Raw genomic sequence first — 20,897 nt, forward strand, 5'->3', positions numbered from 1 at the left:
TGCATCCTACGCTCTCATATTAATGTTGTGGAATAACCTATTAAACATATTCATAGTTTCATGCAATTGTAACATACATAAAAATGGTAAATTATTGAAAGTTCAAATAGAATAAATAGTAGCCTAGGCTAGTATCAGGTTTAGCATTGACTCTGGTAGGACTATGCATGGTCACGTTTCTAACCTCGTGTAGGTCTAGGCCAAGCTTAATGATGTGCAAGCTGGTGTTTTGAATTCTAATGAGTTATAGAAGCTTACTAAACGTTGTTTTTGCTTCAAGAAAAAGCTCCTTTTGAAAATGATAGAGTAGGCCTATAGGTGGCATTGTAAACAGCCTGACTAGACTGTAAAGAATAGGGTATAGCACGTTTCCTGGATCCTAGTCCCCTCACTTGCGCATTGAAATTGCAGTGGCTATACATAAAACAATTATCAAGCGCATAGCCAATTAAAGAAATCACTGTAGGCTACCTGTAGGGCCAGTTGTGCTTGCTCTGAGAATGAATGCGTCAGTTCTGTATCACACGTTAGCCTACGAGAACCTTCGGGAGAAACTCCCGCTTTGTTCGTTTTGAAAAACGTTCAATTATGTGTCAAAGCAACCAATCGCGTTGTGCCATGTTGGGAGCTTTGCACCAATAGCCGCATTAATCGGGGGCGTTCAACCAATAGTTGCATCAACCGAGGATAAAATATGGATGATTGGTGGTGTGGCAGTGTATAGCGATGAAGCCATAAACAGAAGTGGCAAACAATAGACAGAGGTGGTTCCGCGTCATTATGCCGGGAGAGGGACATCCTCATTGCTGAAGCTGAGGCGATTCCTACGCACACCAATGAAGGCATGCACCACCGAAGCTCTTGTGGAATCTCCCTCTTCGTTTTGCGAAACCTAGGGATGGGAATATGAATAGTCTCTGAATCGAGACGTTAAGAATAACACAGGTCATTAAGTAAGACTATCTTCTCGTCACTGTGGAATCAGACTTACAGAGGCGAGCAGAATTTGTAGCCAACGAGTCGCTGATGTCAAAATGATTTGCATACTGACTTCCGCCCCACGACTTTAGTTCTGCATCAGCCGGTCACCAGCTAAGACGGCGAGACAAGCAGATGTGTGCGGCTAAAGACATGAAAACCTGACATTAAATGATCTGGTGCGCTACTTGTCTGGATGTATCGTATGGTTGGTCACCAGACGCACCGGGATTCGGGAAGATTGGATTAGGGGACAAAGCATCGGCAGAAGTGCGTTTTAAATCGTTGACTGGATTCTATAGCCTACTTTCATTTGCAGAGGAGGACCCCGAACACCACTCGTTCAACATGCTGAAGACACCGCAATGTTTTTTATATTGTGTGTATGTTGAAGTCCACGGACTATGTCTCGTTTTAGCCTAATTGACTCTTAAGGATTGGAATATGGCACTTTAAAACGCGTTGACGCACCACCGTTTGCAGCAAAATTGTATTTTTTCGTCACTCTTTTCTGTGAATCGTTTGTTTAGCCTGGATATAATCCACACATACATACATTTGCACTTTTTCCCCTGTGGAACCTGACTAGATAAAGCAGTCCTTAGTAGATTGCCGGTTCGCACGACAAGCTACCCATAAAACTTTCGATAAAATAGGCTACCATATCCTGCGCCTGAAAGCTTTGACGTCTCTGGATTGTAAAGAACGCCACTGGAGTATCTTTATTTATTCTTTTTGAGATGGAGTTTTAAGTCTTAACCCCTCGTTTCGACGTTCCGAACACTGTAGATATACGATATATAGTGCCGAGATAGATGTCTATTTTTTTTTTTAGGTATTTCAAGTGTAAATATGTACTTTTAATAGGCTAAATGACTAAAGATGTATTCATTTTTTTTTTTTTAAAGAACAGCCCATAGACAGTGAAAGCTAAGCATAGTTTCTTCGCCGTGCATCATTGTGTGTCTCAAAGTCACAATATTGCTAGTGTTCAAACTCATTAGGTTTTATATAACAACTGTGCCTGACGGTCCATTCTTACGAGAGGACACCTTCGATTATTGCTGTCTGTTAAACCTACTTTCTTTAACGCAACCATTGGAAGACAGACTGTAGTGTGTTTTATAGTCAAAATATATTTATTTATTCCCCCTTTTGTGAAACCGGGAAAGGATCCCCAAGCTTTGTCCACAATGACTTACTTCTCCTATGGTGTGGTTCTGCTGCTACGTGGACTCGTCATCTCTGCAGTGTTAGGATATGAGGGCATATACTCAAGTGATCTTTCCAGCCATGCCACCTCGGAAGCCCCAATTGTTGCAACTACAGGTGAGCCTCCGCAGTAAATCTGTAAATCTGTCTATATGAATGTTTTGCCATACCTCAGTATTGATTGCCAAACGAAGGCATCCCCATTTCTCCTGAGAAAACACATGCATAAAATGACATGAAATGTAGTGTTGAGAACAATGTTTATTTATTTTTGTTGCAATTTGTCATTTAGCTATCATGGTCTCGTGTGCATTGCGGGGGGAGTGTCGGCATGACAAGAATGCAGGATGCCCCCACCCTCCCCCCACATACACTATTTGCACGAGCTTGCTGTGGCACCATCAGTAGAATACTGTAATTGTCTGAGTTGCCGTAACTTTAAACGGATGCCCACCGCCATCCCTCGATGATTTGAGACGATGCGGGATTGCTTGATAGCCCTCTACAGGGAGCCATGGCTGTGCTCAGCTGAGGCAGGCAGGGATCCAACGCCCCCTCCCCTCTTCCTCCCCTCACCAGAACATGGGAACCCCCACCTATCTGACTCTCGGTCCTAATGATTTGGTTTAACCTTTAGGCCTTGGTCTCGACCTCCTACTATCGCCCCCTTTGTGGGTTGATGACTCACTGTGCCCATATAAGAGAGGTTGGCCTTTGGATATTTTTGTACTTCTGTTCAAATTATTGAAAGATCAAACAGGACAAATAGTAATCTATTGTCAGGTTATCAGCATTGACTCTGGTAGGCCTATGCAAGGTCAAGTTTCTAACCTAGTACAAGTCTACTAGGCCAAGCTTAATGATGCGCAAGCTGGTGTTAGCTTCTAATGCACAGTGTTAATGAGTTATAGAAAAATATATTAAACATTTTTTTTGTTTTGTTAAGAAAAAGCCACCTTTGAAAATGGCAGAGCATAATAGGGGACATTTTAAACAGCCTTACTAGACTGTAAAGAATAAAGTATGACATGTTTCCTGGCTCCTCTTCATCTCCTCGCTTGCCCAATGAAATAGCATAGGTTACACATAAAACAACTCTACACTTTTTTATAAACATTGTAGACAGACGACATGTAGTGGAGTGATAGATGTCTATTTTTCTCATTTGAACAAGGTGAGCAACTCAGTGCTGATTTAAGGTCATTTGTGGTGAACAGCTGTGGTCGCAGTGGTGGTGCTTTGTTTCTGACGAACAGCAGTCTGGGTCATGGTTTTCTGTTTTTGGTGCTCAGGAATATCTAATTGGCATGTTGTCCAGGCCCGCTTATTACCAGCCAAGGACCCAGGCCTTAGCTCTGTAGCCCCATAGCATTCAGTTCAGGGGCCTGAAATGAACTAGACATTACCCAGTGGGGCTGTATGTGATAACGTAAATGTCTGAATGAGTTTGCTCAGACATTACACAGATTATACCCTGCCAGCTCCCTCGTGCAAAGCCTAGGTAAAGTTCGATTAAGCCATTGTGTGAGTAGGGCAGGTGTCTGGAGAATTCACAGCAAGCAAGTGGTGACACCCCTTGCCTTCTACGCTTGCCTTCAGTACGTCAGTTTTTAAACTTTAATACATAGCACAACTTCCTAGCTACCTAGTAATAACTAGCTGGTTAGCTAAACTGAACGACTTTCTCACAGATGTGAATATAATTCAACGCAACTCAAGAGAAACTGAGTTGTTGATGTACGTTAGCTAGGTAGCTAGCCAGCTAGTTGTTCATATTAGGCTTGTTCACAAAATGCTCATAAAACTTGCCACTGGTAGTCAGCACATTTTGTCAGTCATTGTAGCTATCTTACAAACCAGCTTTCCTCGAGCTAACTAATATCTAGCCCTTGGTCTTGAGCCAAGTTGTGTAGTTCCATAGCCTTGGAAACCTGGTTAGTAACATCCATAAGTGACCAGTGACAAGGGTTTGTCTCTCTCCTGTGTTGTCTGAGTGACCGTAGGTAAACCAAACAGAGTATTTCCAGTAGGTGAGAATGCTACAGGTGTGAAAGGCAACTCCAGACAATGTGAGGAGTGCATAAGTGAAAACTGCTTAAGCCAGTAGGTTGAGCCACAGAAATGGACAAAAACAGGCACGGAGTGAACATAACCATCCCACAGCATTATTTCTCTAAGTAGTCCCTGTGCAGACGTACACGACAAATGCTGTAATGCTCGTTTGACAGTTCGCTTACGACCTAGCCTCTGAAAATAGAAACGTTTGTGCCGTAATCGCATATTCAACATTATCTCAAGTTGGTGAAAGTGAGAGCTTATGAACCTTGGGGGGGAAAAAAAGTGTTGAGTGAATCAGGCGTGAGGGGGACAGGGGTAGGGTACTGCTTGCGGCGCTGCCATTCACCTCTGAGTAAATATTTGGCCAGGCAAGAGGTCAGTAGCACTCAGGTGAGGAGAAGTCCACTTTGAAGCCTCAGAACTCCACAAGCCCTCTATGCTTTATCGGTGTCTGACCACTTCATGGGCAGAGTATCTGTCAATCTCCCTTTCCGTCCCGTCAATGGCGAGATTATGCTTGAAGCACCAACAGTCTTTGGTTTCCAGTAAGCTTTTATCTTACAAATGGCTTGTAAGTGTCACTGTCAATCATTTGGGTTGATGACCGTCAACGCTTGCCCCTGCAGTTTGTCCTTCCTGAGGACTTTAAATTTAACCCTTCATGTCAGCTCTTTTAGGAAACTTGCTGATAGAGTTACATAACATTCGTGTTGTATTTACACAGGCTAAGTCGAGGATAAAAATGACGGACTTCGCCTTTAATTTAGATGGAGGCAAGCCCCTTTATGCGGTGTGTATGCCACTGTAAAACCTGACTCTTAAAATAAAGCGTGACCTGGATCAGCCAACAATAACAAGGGCACGCTTGTGTTCTTTTTTTTAATTTCTTCTCATAACCGCAAATGCTGTGATAGGAATGTATGTGTGTGTGTGTGTGTGTGTGTGTGAGTGACTCAGCTGTGCACAGTTTCCTCATGGGGACTGCATGAGGGAAGCCTGGGATCTTGCTCTCCCTTTTAGCGCACTCTCTGGAAGTGACCGAATGACCCATTTTCCAGCTGGTGCTCGGAAAAAGGTTACGTGTCCTCCAGCAGTGGCGGGACTGGTGGCGTGCGTGTGTGTGTGTGTGTGCGTGTGTGTGCGTGTGTGTGTTGAGGAAGTAAAGGGTATGAAAGTCTGGATGTGTGTGTTTGTGTGTGTTAATGTGCATGTTTTTGATCGAAACATGTGCGTGTACGGTTATACGTGTGGACGACAGAACGCATACATGTGTGTTCCTGTGTGTACTGGATTGAAGGAGTCTAGCATGCTTACGTGTGTGTGTGGGCTGGCGAGCATGCACTGGGGAATAAGCAGATGTGTGTGCAAGTGTGTATGTGTAAGTGTCTGTACGAGTGAGCGTGTGCAAGCAAGTGTGTCCCTGGTTATGAAAAGGGTCCCGAGTGGACTCTCAATAATGCTGGAATTTCCTGTCCGGCTGATGAGTATCAAGACCTTATTCTCAGTGAAAGGTTGTTGGCTCGCAACATCCCACTGGACTGTGTGTGTACGTGTGTGTACGTGTGTGTGTGCGTGTGTGCGTGCATGCGTGTGTGCGCGAGAGAGTGATTTGGAGTGAGAGTGTGTGTGTTGCATGTGTGGAGAGGGGGTTAGGGTAGGATGATGGGAGAAAGAGTGGTTGGTTTATAACCACCTCAGTTGGAGAGTGTGAGAGGGGTAAGACTTGGGTCAGGACACAGTCATGAGTTGAGGAGAGGGATGGTGGGGGGGTCCCCTTTTACGACCAGCTGATCTCCAGATCCTGTCATCCCATGTTCTTCTCTGAAGTTTGGAGAACGGAGGGGGAGAGGGAAAAGGTCATAAGGTCTCAATCACATGATTTTGGTCTGTGTCTGCCTGCCATTGGCCAGTCCTAGCTGCTGGAGGACTGTCAGCTCTGCTTTCCTCTACATGAAGGGAGAAGGGAGAGGTCAGTAATGACGGTCCTAACTACAGTAGCAGATGTTCCATAGTGTGGGACAAGCAGTCACGCTGTTGTCATTGTCATAGTGTGTGTCATTGTCACTGCTGATCTGTTTTAATTTGTGTTGTGGGAATGTTGATAGCTATTAGCCATTGATGTTTTGTTTGTGCTGTTGTTAGTAGCTTATAAATGTTTAGGGCCGGTTTGTAAACATCTTCCTTCGCTCCCAAGACTAGTGATAAAAGACAAGATGCGGTTAAACTGAAAGCAGTGTGTTTTGTATACTAAACAAACAAGGCTCAACAAATATTTTGTTGTTTTTGCATGTAATATCCAGAGGAAAAAGAGATCGGCAGAGAGCCACTTCATTGCAGTGGCTAAAAAATGCTGTAAAAGTAATATTGAGAAGCTTGTTCTTAATAGTAAAACAACAATGAAAAAGAATAGGTGACTGACAGCTCCAGGTGACGTACAGTGGATAATGGAAAACTCAATGTCCTCCTCCTCATGCTGGAGAAAGCAGCCAAGAAGAATCACCTGGGCCTGTTTGAGGGCCCAAATAAACCCACTGAAGTGGTCCTCTTGCTGCGTTTTTTTTTTTTTTTTGTCGTCTCTGGGGAGTAATGTGTGTTTCTTCTTTGCAAGAGAGGCCAAGGTCTCAATGCGGAGTTTCTTGCTCTAGCTTGGGGCCAAGTCTCATCCAAATAAAATCCAGCTAATGGAAGTCCTGAGGACAATCTGATTGGAGGACTCAGATTGGGGTCTGATAAGGACTGCAACTTAAGGAGGCTGTGTGGAACAAATGTCAACCACTCTCAGCAAATGGTACGGATCAAAACAGGCATCGAGAGGAAGAAAGAGCTGAAATGGAGTCTGCATACTGCACCACTGTGTCATTCTGGGATAATAGCTAGATTTTGTTGCACTGTGATTATATGCTTCAGGTTTATTGTCATCTGTGTATAGTCAGTACAAATGCTTACATGCAGAGCAAGTTTATTTATGTAGAACAATTCATACACATTGGTAATTCAAAGTGCTTTACAAATGATCAGATTAAAGAACGTAGAACAATAAGAGATTAAAAGGGTAAAGTGCACTAAGAACAATCGAAAAATAAAACATAACTCAAGGGTGAGGACATGCATCATGATAATCTAAGGACAACGTAGTTGACCAGCTGGTTTAGAAGTGGAGTCAGCTTTGAGTAATCAGCAGACCACCATCAGGACGTGACCCGGAGAAGACGAGAGAGGGAGGTTTGTGATGGATGAGGCGGGGAGAGCAGAGCAGGCCGGATGTCCTGGTGCCAAGTGAACGTGGGCTTTGCTGCGTTTTAATGACTCTGTGTACTCTGCCCGTCTGACGTTTTAACAAACAAAATGTCCTTCTCCGTCCAGATGACGAGCGCTGTGCTATGAGGGCGGTGCTGGGGTGAGGGTGAGGGTGGTGCTGGGGTGGGGTGGATGTTGGCGGAGCTCAGGCGGCGTTGAGGGGATCGCCCGGGAAACGGTTGCGACCCTGATGTTCTATTAAATCTCTAGCACACGTCTGGACACTGGCAACTTGTTTTGTTTTTTTGGGGGGGAAGAATGTGTTGTGCTGGAACACCGTAGTGTTAAAAAAAAGGGCCCAAGTTTGGGAGACTCCTCAACACTGAGCTTCTGGTTCTTCACACAGTTCTTCAACAAATGTTTCAGCGCAGCGAGGACGCCAAGCTTCCTGTGTCCCCAGCTGAACTCTATGGGACATGATTCCTCAACATGATGGCTGAGAACACCTAGTCTCTGCCCAGAGGAAGCTGTGTAAGCTGTGAAGTAATGCACTCCAGATCATTACAGAAGGGAATTTATGGGCCCTAATTTGAAAGGGCAACGAGCTGTGCGTTATATGTGTGACATAATGATAGTTCCCAACTGGCACAAAACCAAAGGGGGGAGTTTAGGAGTTGTTATTTCCATGTGGGCACTCAGAAGATGCGGGGCTAAAGAGCATATTTATTTGAGATTGTGCTGTTGAATTAGTGCCTTTTGAGCCAATCATATCAACAGGAATTTGGACATGTGACAAGCCACTTACCATTTTTTTTCAAGTCCAACAGACTTGAACGACTTGTGTGTTATGATAATATTTAAACTGTTAAAATGTCATTGTGAAATGATTAAACATGTCATGCTGAATTGATAAAACTCAGTTCAAACCACCAAAGTATAATCATTGGCGTGGTCTTCACTTTATTTAACATGAAAGTGTCTTCTTATCACAAGGCTTTCTATATTTTCTGGCCTTCTACATCAGGTAGTAATTGTTACTATAGGCTACTTATATGATGATGGTGATTCTTGCACACTATCCCTATGACAACGTCTTTAGTTATATCTTACATACAAACAGCTTTATGTTGTTGGTGCTACTAATTCAAGCAACATAACTTATCTTGGACAGTCCTGCTGTGAAATGTGAACTGAAACTAAACTAATACTTTACGGAATGATCCCATTTGTAGACAGAGAAATTGCACTCCCTCGCACTTAAGGCCTATCTTAATTTGCTTCTATACTGAGAGATGGCTATTTTAGATTGGTGAATGGGTGAGCGATGATCAGTGGTCTAAACTGAGTGAGTAGTATGCTGTAAAATAGAACATTTCACTTGAGTTCTTAAGTTGCATCTACACAGCATATTTGAGACACTTCCTCATTCAACTCAACCTCATACTTCATACAATGTAAAAACATCAATACATTGTGGCGGTCTGGATCTCACTTCTCTTTTTACTTTACACGTAAGTGGGGAGAGAAGATGGGAGGCATTATTTGTGGTGTGGATGTAATCGGCAATGACCACAGATACTCATGCTTTGTATAAGTCTGTTGGCCTAACGGTTGGATTGGTGTTTTAGCGAACGTGTTGTCTCTGTCACTCAGTTCATTGAGGTCCCATTGTTGTTATCTTGATGGATAGGTATTATTCCAGGAAGGATCTTCTGTTGATTCTTTCCGGAGTGTGCCATTTTGGTGGACGTTCGGTTTTGCCTCCGTCAGAAGGTGCCTGTGACCACAAAGTGCCTCTTGCCCTCAAGTTGTTTAGGTTCTCACCAAACAAACGATAAAAGTGTTTAGAAACTTTCACGGACTGAAACATCTGAGTTACTTAGAGCTCAGCACTGTCTGAGAAGTATCTCTGAGATTGACCTTGTATTAATGCTTCTAATCTCTTGTTGTAATGTAATATGTTTTTAAAAACATACAACATTTGTCATACTTTACTGTAATGGTAACGGGTGGAGAGGGTTGCTGATGGGAAAGCTGAGCACCAATTAGTCAGAATCTGTATCCACTTCTGAGTGAGTGGTGTCATCTCAGTGCATCACTCACCTCTGTTAGTCTCGTGGGAGACTGTGTGTGTGTGTGTGTGTGTGTGTGTGTGTGTTTTGGGGGTGATGATGGGGTAGGCAATGGAAGCAGCTGTGTCTGATTTCAATGAAGTTATTCGGCGTGTGTGTGTGTGTGAGGGGGGGGCGGGGGGGCGGATGCATGAGCCTATGTCAGCCTAATCGGGACGGGGCTCTGTGTATTTTTAAAGACCTGCTAATGTTTTCCGATAAGATCTGCGGAAGGGTTAGGGGCAGAGAGGAGCCGCAATCATCCGTGACTGGCTGGCCGGGAATCCGGGATGTCGCAGACACCACTGTGATGTGGTCACTGGCATGTTCTCCATAGCTAGGTGCTAGTGTCATGGCAGGATTCTTCTCTGCTTTTAGCCTAATTCACCAGGCGCTAATTTGCCCCCCCCCCCCCCCCCCCTCACTTTCTCTCTCTGTCTTCCTCCCTGTCTGTCTGTCTCTTCCACAAACACTGATGCCAGTATTCCTATTTCTACTCTTTCTCCCTTCCGTTTACCTGCCTTATATATTTTTTTATAAGGGAAAATTGAGTTGCAGATTAGTCTTCCTATGGCCCATCTGGTAATTGGAGGTGTCTGTGCCTCCACCAGGTTCACAGCGGGACTCCCAAGGAGCCCCATTATTTTTGTTATTGTGTACTACATCCTCTCTGTAGTGGAAGGACATAATTTGGAGTGCAAGTAGAACTCTGCGGTTGCCTGGCGCCAGGTGTGTCAATGGGATAGAAACCATTGTCGTAACATCTCATAGAGTTCCCAGATGGTGTACAACCGAGGAAATCAGCACTGTAGATGGAGGTTAGCTAGAGGGGTTTTGTCTCAAACTATTAAGCTAGATAACAAACAGCCAGAAGGGCTTAGCCTTGAAAACACCAACAGACAACAGAAAGTGGCAGTAAGGAGTTTCTATCTAAAACTAGCAAGCAGGCTAACTAACAGACGTTAGCATTACCAACAACAGATATTGCCAACAACAGCACAGCTAGCACTGATAAAAGTTAACTATCTTGTTAAACGATGCATTTCACTGACTTCAGTGCTGTAAATCCTTGCTTTTTCACAGGGTTTGGTGGCCTGGTATGACCAGACCCGAATTCACTTTGTTTGTCCATGCTCATTTGGGGTTTGTTTCCAGTCATTGCATCCTAATGGGCATAGACTTTGGGCTAATTGTGAAACCATTGGACCAGCCTTTAACCAATTGGCATTGACCACTGTGGGGTTGTTATACTTCCCACTAACGGTGCAAACTGATAACTAAGCCTTTTCCCAAACCCGGTTGGCAGTAAATACACAATATCTTTGCCTATGATGAATAAATTGACATATTCTTCTCGTTCCAGCTTTTTCTTCCATGTTTGCTACTACTGTTTATATCGCCTTGTGTAGTTATAACACTGGCACCATTATTTGGATAAAACTGTCTGCTGATTGCATATATGAAAATATGTATGTAAATGTCACCGCAGCCTAAAGGCCTCTCCTGGCTTTGCTCATCCAAGTATGACATGGGAGAATATAGCTGAGGTCATTGTTGTTGTGCGAATGAGTTCCCTTGCCAGTCATCACTCACTAATAATGTTCAATAGTGGAGTATTGGCTAAAGTCCAAAACCAGGGTAGTTGATGTATCACCCTTGAGCTTCACAAAGGGAAGGACATTATGTGTATGGATTATCTGAAGAAAGAAACCGCGGTGTCACTCTATGGTGTGAAAGAAGCCATCAGTGTCAATGTTTTCTGGAGATAATGACTTAAAGAATCACCAGTAAAGTATTTTAGAAGTGGTTCTATGTGGGGGAAAAAACAACATTTTTGAAGTATTCTGCGAAAGGGAAGTTGTGCAAGAATGCGGAAGAATGTTCTGACAGGTGTGTCTGTTGTTTTTGTGACTGATCAGAGTAATCCCCTGAAACAGGAGTTCCTCATATTGCGAGAGAAAGAGAGGGAGAGAGAAGGAGAGAGGGAGAGGGAGAGAGAGGGGAACTCGCACAGAAAAAGAATGATGTAGATGTTTGTCCGATGTAAGTGAACCAATGGACACAAAGGCCTGCACTTGAGAGGATGAGAGTTACGTACAGATGGAGAATGATGAGACAGAAAGTTAGAGGGAGAAAGAGACACAGAATGCCAAGTATGTGTGTGAGAGAGTCAGAGAGAGAGAGAGAGAGAGAGTCAGAGAGAGAGAGAGACAGACAGACAGAGAGAGAGAGACAGACAGAGAGAGAGAGTGCGTGCCCTCAGACTGGTTTCTCCGGTCCTGTATGGCGTGTCCTCTGAGGGCAGAACTAGGTCAGAGCGTTGAGCTGCTCTGCTCGTTGTGTCACTCTGCTCGTCCAATTAGTGCCGCTCCACGTGTTTCATTGAGTGCAGGCGCTGTTCTTGAGGCCGCCATTTTTTCCTCTTGGAAAAAAATCTAAATACAGATATAAAGATAGATAGCACACTATGCAGATAGACCGATATATGCACAGACAGACAGAAAGACCAATGTACAGATACATAGACTGACAGATATATAGATATATGTACAGAATGAGAGATAGATAGACAGACAGGCAGATGGATGGATGAATAAGCAGACACACATTGTAGCATTGCTGTCAGTCTGAACAAGAACAGGAACGAGGAAGTAGGCAGTAGACTTCAAGTACAGACCAAGAAAACGCCTCTTCAGGCTTTTATGAGATGTTTATGATCAGTGTAGGTCTCATGTATTTCCACCCCACCAACAGCATTAGCTCTTCACCAACGCAGCCATCACTCCTCTCCGCAGTGCACGGCCCCGGCTGCCTCAAAATGGTTATTGAGACAATTTATTAGAGCTTGATTGCTCCCCAGCTGATGATTAACACACTCCGCACCACCACCTCCTCCTGCTCCTCCACAGAAGTGAATCACACCACGCAACAAACAGCCCTTGAAGGGATGCTAACGTCGGCTAATGGCACCCTGCCACGGTCGTGATGCCCCGCGCCCCTCTCTAATAGATGTATCGGCGGAGGGCTTTGCCAGGATGGTTGTTACAGCTGGCACAGCTCTGCAGTACCCTTGTCTGGGTCACGGGGTTGCCCCGCCACCTACCGCAGCCTTAAAAAAAGGGGGGATTTTTGGGTGCTAATTCACCGCTCAACACTGTCCGGAAGACCAGCTGTGTTTCTGTACCCTTGAGTGTAGCATTGACGTCTGTGTACACACACATATTCTCTCTCTCGCTCTCTCCCTCTCTCTCACACACACACACACACACAAACACACACCAGGCCAGATGAAAAGGCAACACATATGGTTTTGAAAGCTGGAATAACTGAAATGCTTGCATGTCACTGAAATGTGTGCATTCGTTATAGCTAGGGATGGGCATAATTAATCGACCATCGATTAATTGATCATTAAGAATTTCCTCGATGACATTATTTTTTCATCGATAAAACTAATGCATGTTCTGTTGCGTAGTGTGCGTGTAATTTATTTATTTTAGGCCTGTCAAAGTTAATGTGTTATTCTATGAGATTATTGTGGCCGAGATTAATGCAATAAAATATTTTAACGCAGTTAACGCAACTTTGTTTACTTCCGGTGTGCGTTGACCCATGGCACGAAACCTCTGCGTGTCTGCAGTCAGTTAGATAGGAAAGACCGAGACGGTAGTTGAAGATGGAGAGAGCTGAGGGATTGTTGGGCGGAAAGTTTCTGTTTAAGAGGCAAAATGACGGAACAATCGACAAAACTAAAGTTGTAGCCTATGTAGCATTTGTCAAGCTGAATGTAGCTTTCACAGAAGCAGCTCGTCTTTAAGTTATCACCTTAATGCAAAGCACCCGACAGAAAGCAGTCCCAGGTTAGATGGTGGCCAACCCACACTCCACGACTTCTCTAGGAAAATACCATACCAAGACCCCATTGTGTCTCGCATACATTCCTTGTATGACGGCGAGAGAGCACGAAAAAAAATACAATTTAACAACAGTGTCTAAAATACACGCTGTCTGAAGTGATTAGCCTACTCGTTCATTTATAAGATTTAGTCTTAAGAAGAAAAACAAACTTTTAATCGCGATGAATCTAGATTAATGAATTTCAAAATGTGAGATGAATTAGTTAGAGAGAAAACAAAAACGAGGGACAGTTGTGTTTTAAGAGCACCGGCTTCTTCTAGCTGTCGGCTCCGCTGCTTAAGAGTAGCCTACAGCAGCGCATATTTTCAAGTGTAACCATTGAACTGATCCCGTTTAACTGCCACAAGAGTTGTTCATCTTGTAATAAAGATCTCAATGAGGAAACACGCTGTGTTTTTTTCTATTTTCACTGCATTTTAATATAGCCTATAAATAGTGAATTTTAATATAAAAATATTAATGATTAATCGAAAATCGATCGTTAATTCTCCCGACGATCGATTAAGACAATTTAATCGAACTCCCATCCCTAGTTATAGCTGTGTGTTATTTCTCTGTGCACACGTTTTGTGAGGGAACTCTGCGTGCTATCAGTATCATTTCCAAACAGGAAACACAGTTCAATTCACAACAGCGACAGTGGACGCTGACACTACAGGAGGATCGGTAACAGTACAGCCTTTCCAACCCTATCCAGACCCAGACGGTCAGAGTCGGTTTATGTGCGTGAGCGAGAGAGGCAGGAGACGGAGACGGAAGACTGGGAGGGAGATTTGACGGCTCACATGATGGGTTACTGCAGCAATGGAGGGTATTTTAGACGGGTGTGGGGGGGGGGTTGGTACGGGCCTTTGATTCCAGGGACTTTCCCAGCCCATGTGCAGAGACCGTGGAGCTGCAGGGGTGTTGGTCAGGGGTGAAGGTTGGGCTGGTGGGGGTCAGGAGGGGTGGATCGGAGGAGTATCAAGAGTGCTGAGAGGGGGGCGGGTGGTGAGGGGATGGGGATGAGATTTCTTCGGAATGCTACTTAGGCAGGTCATGTAGCATAGCTATGCACAGACGCACAGACGCACACACACACACACACACACACACGTAGGCATGCGCACACACTTGAACGCGTAGACAGTCTACTGAAGCGCTGGCACATCATATGAGAGAAGAGTGTGTGAATGCCAAAGAGTGAGATATTTTGCTAGCTGCATGTGTCTGAATATGTTTGGTGTGCCATGATGGTAAATGCTGACACACACACACACACACACACTCACATACACACATACACACACACACAAACACACTGTCTCAATCCCCGTTCCACTTTCTGTGTACACACACATTGCCATACAACCTCCACTTCCTTCCTGATAGCTCTTCTCGCTGACACACACACACACTCATAACCACATATGTGAAGCCACAACAGGCTCATGTCCAGGGGACAGATAGCTGCTTAGAAGCACAATGACTGACCGTATTCATTACACCCAAAAAAATCAGGTCCCTCTCAGCCTTTCAGCACAGCATACTGTGGGTAATATGTGTGTCAGTCAACCTTCGGGGATGATGGTAGTCCGCAAAACCGCCTAGCAAGGCCTTTGTATCCGGCCCAAACAGGTGCATTGTGGGATGGGCTGACCTCCGTCTTCATGGCACTTCAACATGAAAGGGTTTCATACTGCAAATGTCATAGGCATAGGTCCTGTTGTCCTTTCATGATCTTCTTTTGGTCTCTGCTGTCCTGTCTCTTACGGGCTCTGTGTGTGACCCCGTCCCGTCCGCCTCCGTCCTGAGGACAGTCACCTTCTAGAACGATCCGGAAGCTAAGACCCACATTGAGCCGCTAAGCTACTTGACATTCTCCATTCTCCAGTAGTGGGGTTTGGGTGTCTGGATCAGCTTGGTTTCCACACCTCTCCAAACCCCTGCCCGGATCAAAAGGGGCCGCCTGCAGTGTGCAATCCTTCGCCTCTGTCTTTCTCCAATCCCCATGCTTCACAGGGACAAATAAGAGTCCCTTTCCTGTTCAAGAGGAAGTCTTAACCCCTCAGCACAGGAAGTTCACAAGAGGTAACGGAATTAACGGCTGCCAGGCCCGGCGAGATGTTTGTTCGTGTGCCATTGTGTGAAAAGTCTAAAAACGTCACAGTTTCAAGTCCAGTTGTCAACAGACCTATTTCATGGCCCATATTAGTACAGAAAGTAAAAATATCCACGCGATGGTTTATTTTTGACCACAGCTGTGTCCGTTTATAGCCTCTCGGACATATTTAAACAAACGATCATTATGAGGTCCAATATTGACTGGGTTTTGCTAAGAGCAGTTGCATGCTGTATTTAGACCACAGTGCACACTCCTGCTGTGTGTGTGTGTGTGTGTGTGTGTGTGTGTGTGTGTTTTGGCTCACCCTCATAGGTAAAATAACTCCAGCTTATGTGTATGGAGGCAACATCTTTATTGTTTCATTTGGCCTCTGAGCTGAAGTCTTTCTGAGGTTGTTCGGCCTGCATTCTCAGCCACTTGCATATCATGTCTCATATCATATCATCACTCACCCCGCTGCACGTGTGTCATCGGAAGTCCTTGTCAGGTGGGGCAGAGGGTCGGTGCAGGGGTTGATGGAGGGGGTACTGGATCATTTAATCATGAAGCTTCCAATTGGAATCCCAACACGACCTTTTGCTGTAGAGCTAAATGCATAAAAAATGGAGAAAATGTCCTACCGACAATAGCTTTTATGTTGGAACATGTCTCCTCTTGATGTGAGGAAAAAGAAAAGGAAAAAGTCTTGTGCAGGGCCTTGTAAGCTAACACAAGTAGAGGAAGAGTATAGAACCCTGAGAAGGCCTGCACCGATGGAGAAGTCATTCAGCTTGTTCAGGCAGTTCATTAGTACCCCTTGGCCTTAGTGATGTCACAAGTGGATGTCTCTATCTCGTGTTGTTGTTAATGGTTGCACAGTTCAGCTGTTTTTTTTTTTTCTCTCAACCTAGAAACAACAAGATGAAATCAGAACAGAGGACTAGGTGAGAATATTTACCCATGCGTCAACTTTTAGAGCAGGCATCCTCTTTTCTGAGTAGAACCACAAGGGAAGGGTTTTTTGTCAAATGGCAAAGGGGTTGGCGCCCACAGATGAATTCTCTGTAAACAAGGCTGTTTGTGGTTGCAGCCATGCTTCTGTCACACAGTTTACTCCAGTGCCCCGAGGAATGGAGATGATTCTCACGGTTTTCTCAAAGGGGGAAACATCTGACCCTGTCTTTTTGGGCCTCCTCACGGCCGGAACATCCTTCTTTACCCTCCTGCTAGCGCCTGCGAAGGCACAAGGAAGTGTTTAGAGTGATATCCCAGGCAATCGCTCAGCGAACTGGGACATCCTTTGTCAGGCTCGGAGCTGTAGAAAGCAACTACAGATGTGCGTTTGACGGATATCTAAACTAGCATACTTCTGCTGTGGCGCGTGGGATAGCGCTAAGCGTATTAGCCGTCATTTCCTCTCTCAAATCTCCAGATCCTTGGTTTTTTCTTTCTCTCTCTCTCTCTCTTTTTCTGTGTACAGTTGTTTTCACCATCTTTTGGCCATCAAAGGGCTTTCATCCACACAGAGATTCTCTGTCTGTCTTTGTCGGTTTGAGTGACTGTTTCGTGTGTGGCTCGCACGGTCTGTTTGTCACATTAACCGTTTCAAGGAAGTTTTGGTGCCATGACCTTAAGAGGAAGTTGCAAAAACTTGAGTTCTGAAGTTTGAGTTTTTTTCCTCGTTGTTAGCCATATTGACAAGGTATCCCAGGGGTATTTGGGAAAGGTGTGTGTGGAGTTTGTGGAGAAGCGATGCCTGCTGAGGGATTTTGCCATCTTTCAAGGAAACTGTGAGCACACAAGGCTGTTTTTAAAAAAAAAATGTATGCCTCTCGAGCTTAAATAGAAATCCTGTGGCTTTGATGTCGCTGGCAGTGCGGACCACAAAGAGGTATTCACTGACATGAAATGATTCTCTCCCTCTCCCCCTTTCTCTCTGTCTCTCTTTCTCTCTTTCTCTGTCGGCCCTTCTCAAATTTTACAGCCTGCTCCAATTCTGTTTCTTTTCTTTCTGCTTTTCTTCTTTCATTCCTTCCCATTTCTTTCTCTTCCCTTCTCTGTCTTTCTCTCAATTCATGCAAACTTGCCTGGCCTGATTATTTTGCTTAGTCAGAGTCCATTTTTCTTTTTTTTTCTCGTTCTTTCTCTCCCTCTTTTTTTTCTGCCGTCTGGTAATGCGCATCTCATATTCCTCGGGTTCTTTTGATCCCACCGTTCTGGTGTTCACTCGGGCGCGGGCATTCTCTCCTTTTCTGGAAGTTTCTGCTGCTTGAGGTCCCCTGTGTGTGTGTGTGTGTGTGTGTGTGTGTGTGTGTGTGTGTCTGTTGGATTGTTCTATGGTGTTTCAGGCCTCTCTGCTTCTTCGTGTGTCCCAAGCACAGGATTACAGACTCTGAGGTGGAGAGGGAGGTCGGCAACCGCCGGCCTTCTGCCTTTTTTTGGTGCTGCCTAAAGCAAGTAGTCTGTAAGAAGGATGTCAAGGAGAACAGGTTGTCAGGTTCAGGTCAAATGGGCCAGATGGGTGAGCGTAGTATCAGTGTTTGTTTATGTGGCCATGAAGCCTGTTAAAATGTGCAGGCCTGGGTGTATGTTAAGAGGGTCTTTTTTTACATTAACTTATGGTCATGTGAAATGCTTTGTTTGTCACGTATTGCCCACTTCAGGAGGTACACAAGGGGTTTATTTACTGGGAATGAAAAAATGTGCTTCTGTGTGGTAAGAGGTGGAATGTGTGTGTGTGTGTGTGTGTGTGTGTGTGTGTGTGTAGGCCTGTGTGAGTGTGTGCACGTGCGTCTGGATGTCACAGATGCTTGTGTGTGTGTGTGTGTTTGTTTGTGCTGTCCGAGCACCTTAAGGTTTGTGTTTGCATGGTGAAACGTGACCCCCGTGGCTGTTTGCCACCGGCACCTCAGTCATGTAGTTTAACTTGGAGGGGGTGCTGATGGGTGTTTAGCTGATGCATGCACAGCTGTGTGTGTGTGTGTGTGTGTGTGTGTGTGAGTGAGAGAGAGAGAGACTCACACAGAAAAAGAGAGATTTAGATGTATGTCCGATGTAAGTGAACCAACGGACACTAAGGCCTGCACTTGAAATGATGAGAGTTATGTACAGATGGAGAGTGATGAGGAAGAAAGAGACACAGAATGCCAAGAATGTGTGTATATATTTGTCAAAGGGTGTTTGTACGCTCTTGTGCAGTGACTGTGTGTATGTGTGTGGTCTGTGCAGTGTATGTCTGTAGATGTGTGTACACTGAAAAATGTATATTTTGTAAGTGATATGTGTTTATGGAAGTGTGCAGAGTGTAACAGAACGGAATGTGTGTGTGTGTATGTCCTGAGTGTGAAAGTATTTCCTTGCTACCTAGCTCAAAGCTAGTGTGTTAGTGCGCGCGCATTGTAACGTATGTTGGGGTGTGTATTTTGGTGATTCACACACACGTGAAGTGATGTTTATGTGCATCGTCACCGATCAGCTGCTCCAGTGAATCACGGACCCGGCCACAGCACTAGAGCGTGACACATGGCGCGGCCATGCCCCAGTGCAGTGTGGGTAGGCTGCCGAGGTGCCTCTGGGTCTCGCCACTTGGGTTTAGCACATGTCAGATAGAAGCAGGAGGACACACCTGCTCAGAACCCCCCATCTGTGCACACACACACACACACACACACACACACACACACACACACACACACACAGAGACCAGATGTAACCTAATTCCCACCAGCCAGTCGACCTCATTCCTCGGGGCGCATCCATAATTGGTTAATTGGTTGGCTGTTACTGAATTCCTCCAGCCATCCGTTTCTGAGTGCACAGGGGATCTAGTTATCGGGGAGGGATACGTGGTGCTCGTCTGCTCCCGCACTCAAATGTCTCACAGTATATATAACTTTTATAAGGCTGTTAATGGGGAGTTATTAAACCAAGATGGAGTTACGGTTGATGGCACACATGCAGTCACACGCTCGCTGACTTTCACACACACACACACACACACACACGCTTAGTCACTCACTCACACACACACACAGACACACACACATTCGCTCACTCACTCATTCACTCACACACACACACACACACACACACACACACACACACACACACGCGCTCAGTCACTCACTCACTCTCTCACTCACACACACACACACACACACAGTCACTCACTCACTTACTCACTCACACACATACGCTCACTCACTCACTCACTCACTCACTCACTCACACACATACGCTCACTCACTCATTCACACACACACACACACACACACACACACACACACATACGCTCATTCACTCACTCACACACACACACACACACACACACACAGTTGCCTGGGCACTTAGCAGTAGAGTAGAGCATGTTAACTGGTTGGAGTGGAGGTGTCTGCTTTATGTGTTTGGGTGGGCAGGGGGGGGGGGGCATTCCTGGGTAGGCTGGCTGATGCCATGTATCTGTCAGAACCCAGACAGCTGAGTGGAACGCTGCTGTGGCGCTGTGGTCCTCACCGTTTATTCACATCACGCTTCACACACACGCGCACACGCGCACACACACACACACACACACACACACACACACACACACACACACACACACACACACACACACACACACACACACACACTCTCCCATCTGCTTCTCTCTCTCTTGTCTGTCATTATGTCCTCATCTTTCTGCACTCTATCTTCCTTGCTCATCAATCTCTCTCTCACTTCACTCTTCCTAATATCACTCTCTGCATCCCTCTCTTTCCCCCACTCTCCCTCTATCCCCCCCTCCTCTCTCTCTCTCCCCATGTGGTGTTTGGATAGAGCGTGTCGTGGTATTTGTGTCTTAATAGCTGCTTATGAACTGAAATGCTAGACCCCGTCCAGACGCCTCATTCTGCCACCCTCTTTCATTGCTGGGGGGCAAGATGAGGAGGTGCGTGTGAGGGGGCCTCATTTGAGTTATGACTCGTTTGCTTGGTCCTGCCAAATATGGCACCACGGCTGCCGTCACACACATACACACACACACACACACACACACACACACACGGTTGCATGCACACACGTGATGGCCATGTAATGACTGTGCTGCTGTTTTGGGTATCTGCTTTTCCTCTTCATTGTCAGTGTGTGTTGGATGGTTGAATTACAGTTTTGACATTCGCATTTCAAGTACTAGACTAGATGAAGGCCTGTGTGTGTGTGTGTGTGTGTGTGTTCTGGGTGTGGTGAGCATAACGTGACAGACTGGACAAATATGTTTTTAAGGTGTGTGTTTACATGTGTATTCGGGAATTGAGGCC

At 45.2% G+C, this 20,897-nt stretch overlaps 1 protein-coding gene across 1 annotated transcript in view; it reads left to right on the forward strand.

Annotated features, from left to right (window-relative positions):
• Window positions 1-712: 712 nt before the first annotated feature.
• The window catches only part of stim2b (stromal interaction molecule 2b), a 53,254-nt gene continuing 33,069 nt past the window's right edge, over window positions 713-20,897 (forward strand). The window contains exon 1 of the mRNA XM_012840177.3: window positions 713-2,307. Within this exon, the coding sequence (XP_012695631.1) occupies window positions 2,172-2,307 (136 nt within the window). The 5' untranslated portion in view covers window positions 713-2,171. The remainder of the gene's footprint in view (window positions 2,308-20,897) is intronic.

Source organism: Clupea harengus, chromosome 18 (genome assembly GCF_900700415.2).
Source record: "Clupea harengus chromosome 18, Ch_v2.0.2, whole genome shotgun sequence".
NCBI classification, from domain to species: Eukaryota; Metazoa; Chordata; class Actinopteri; order Clupeiformes; family Clupeidae; genus Clupea; species Clupea harengus.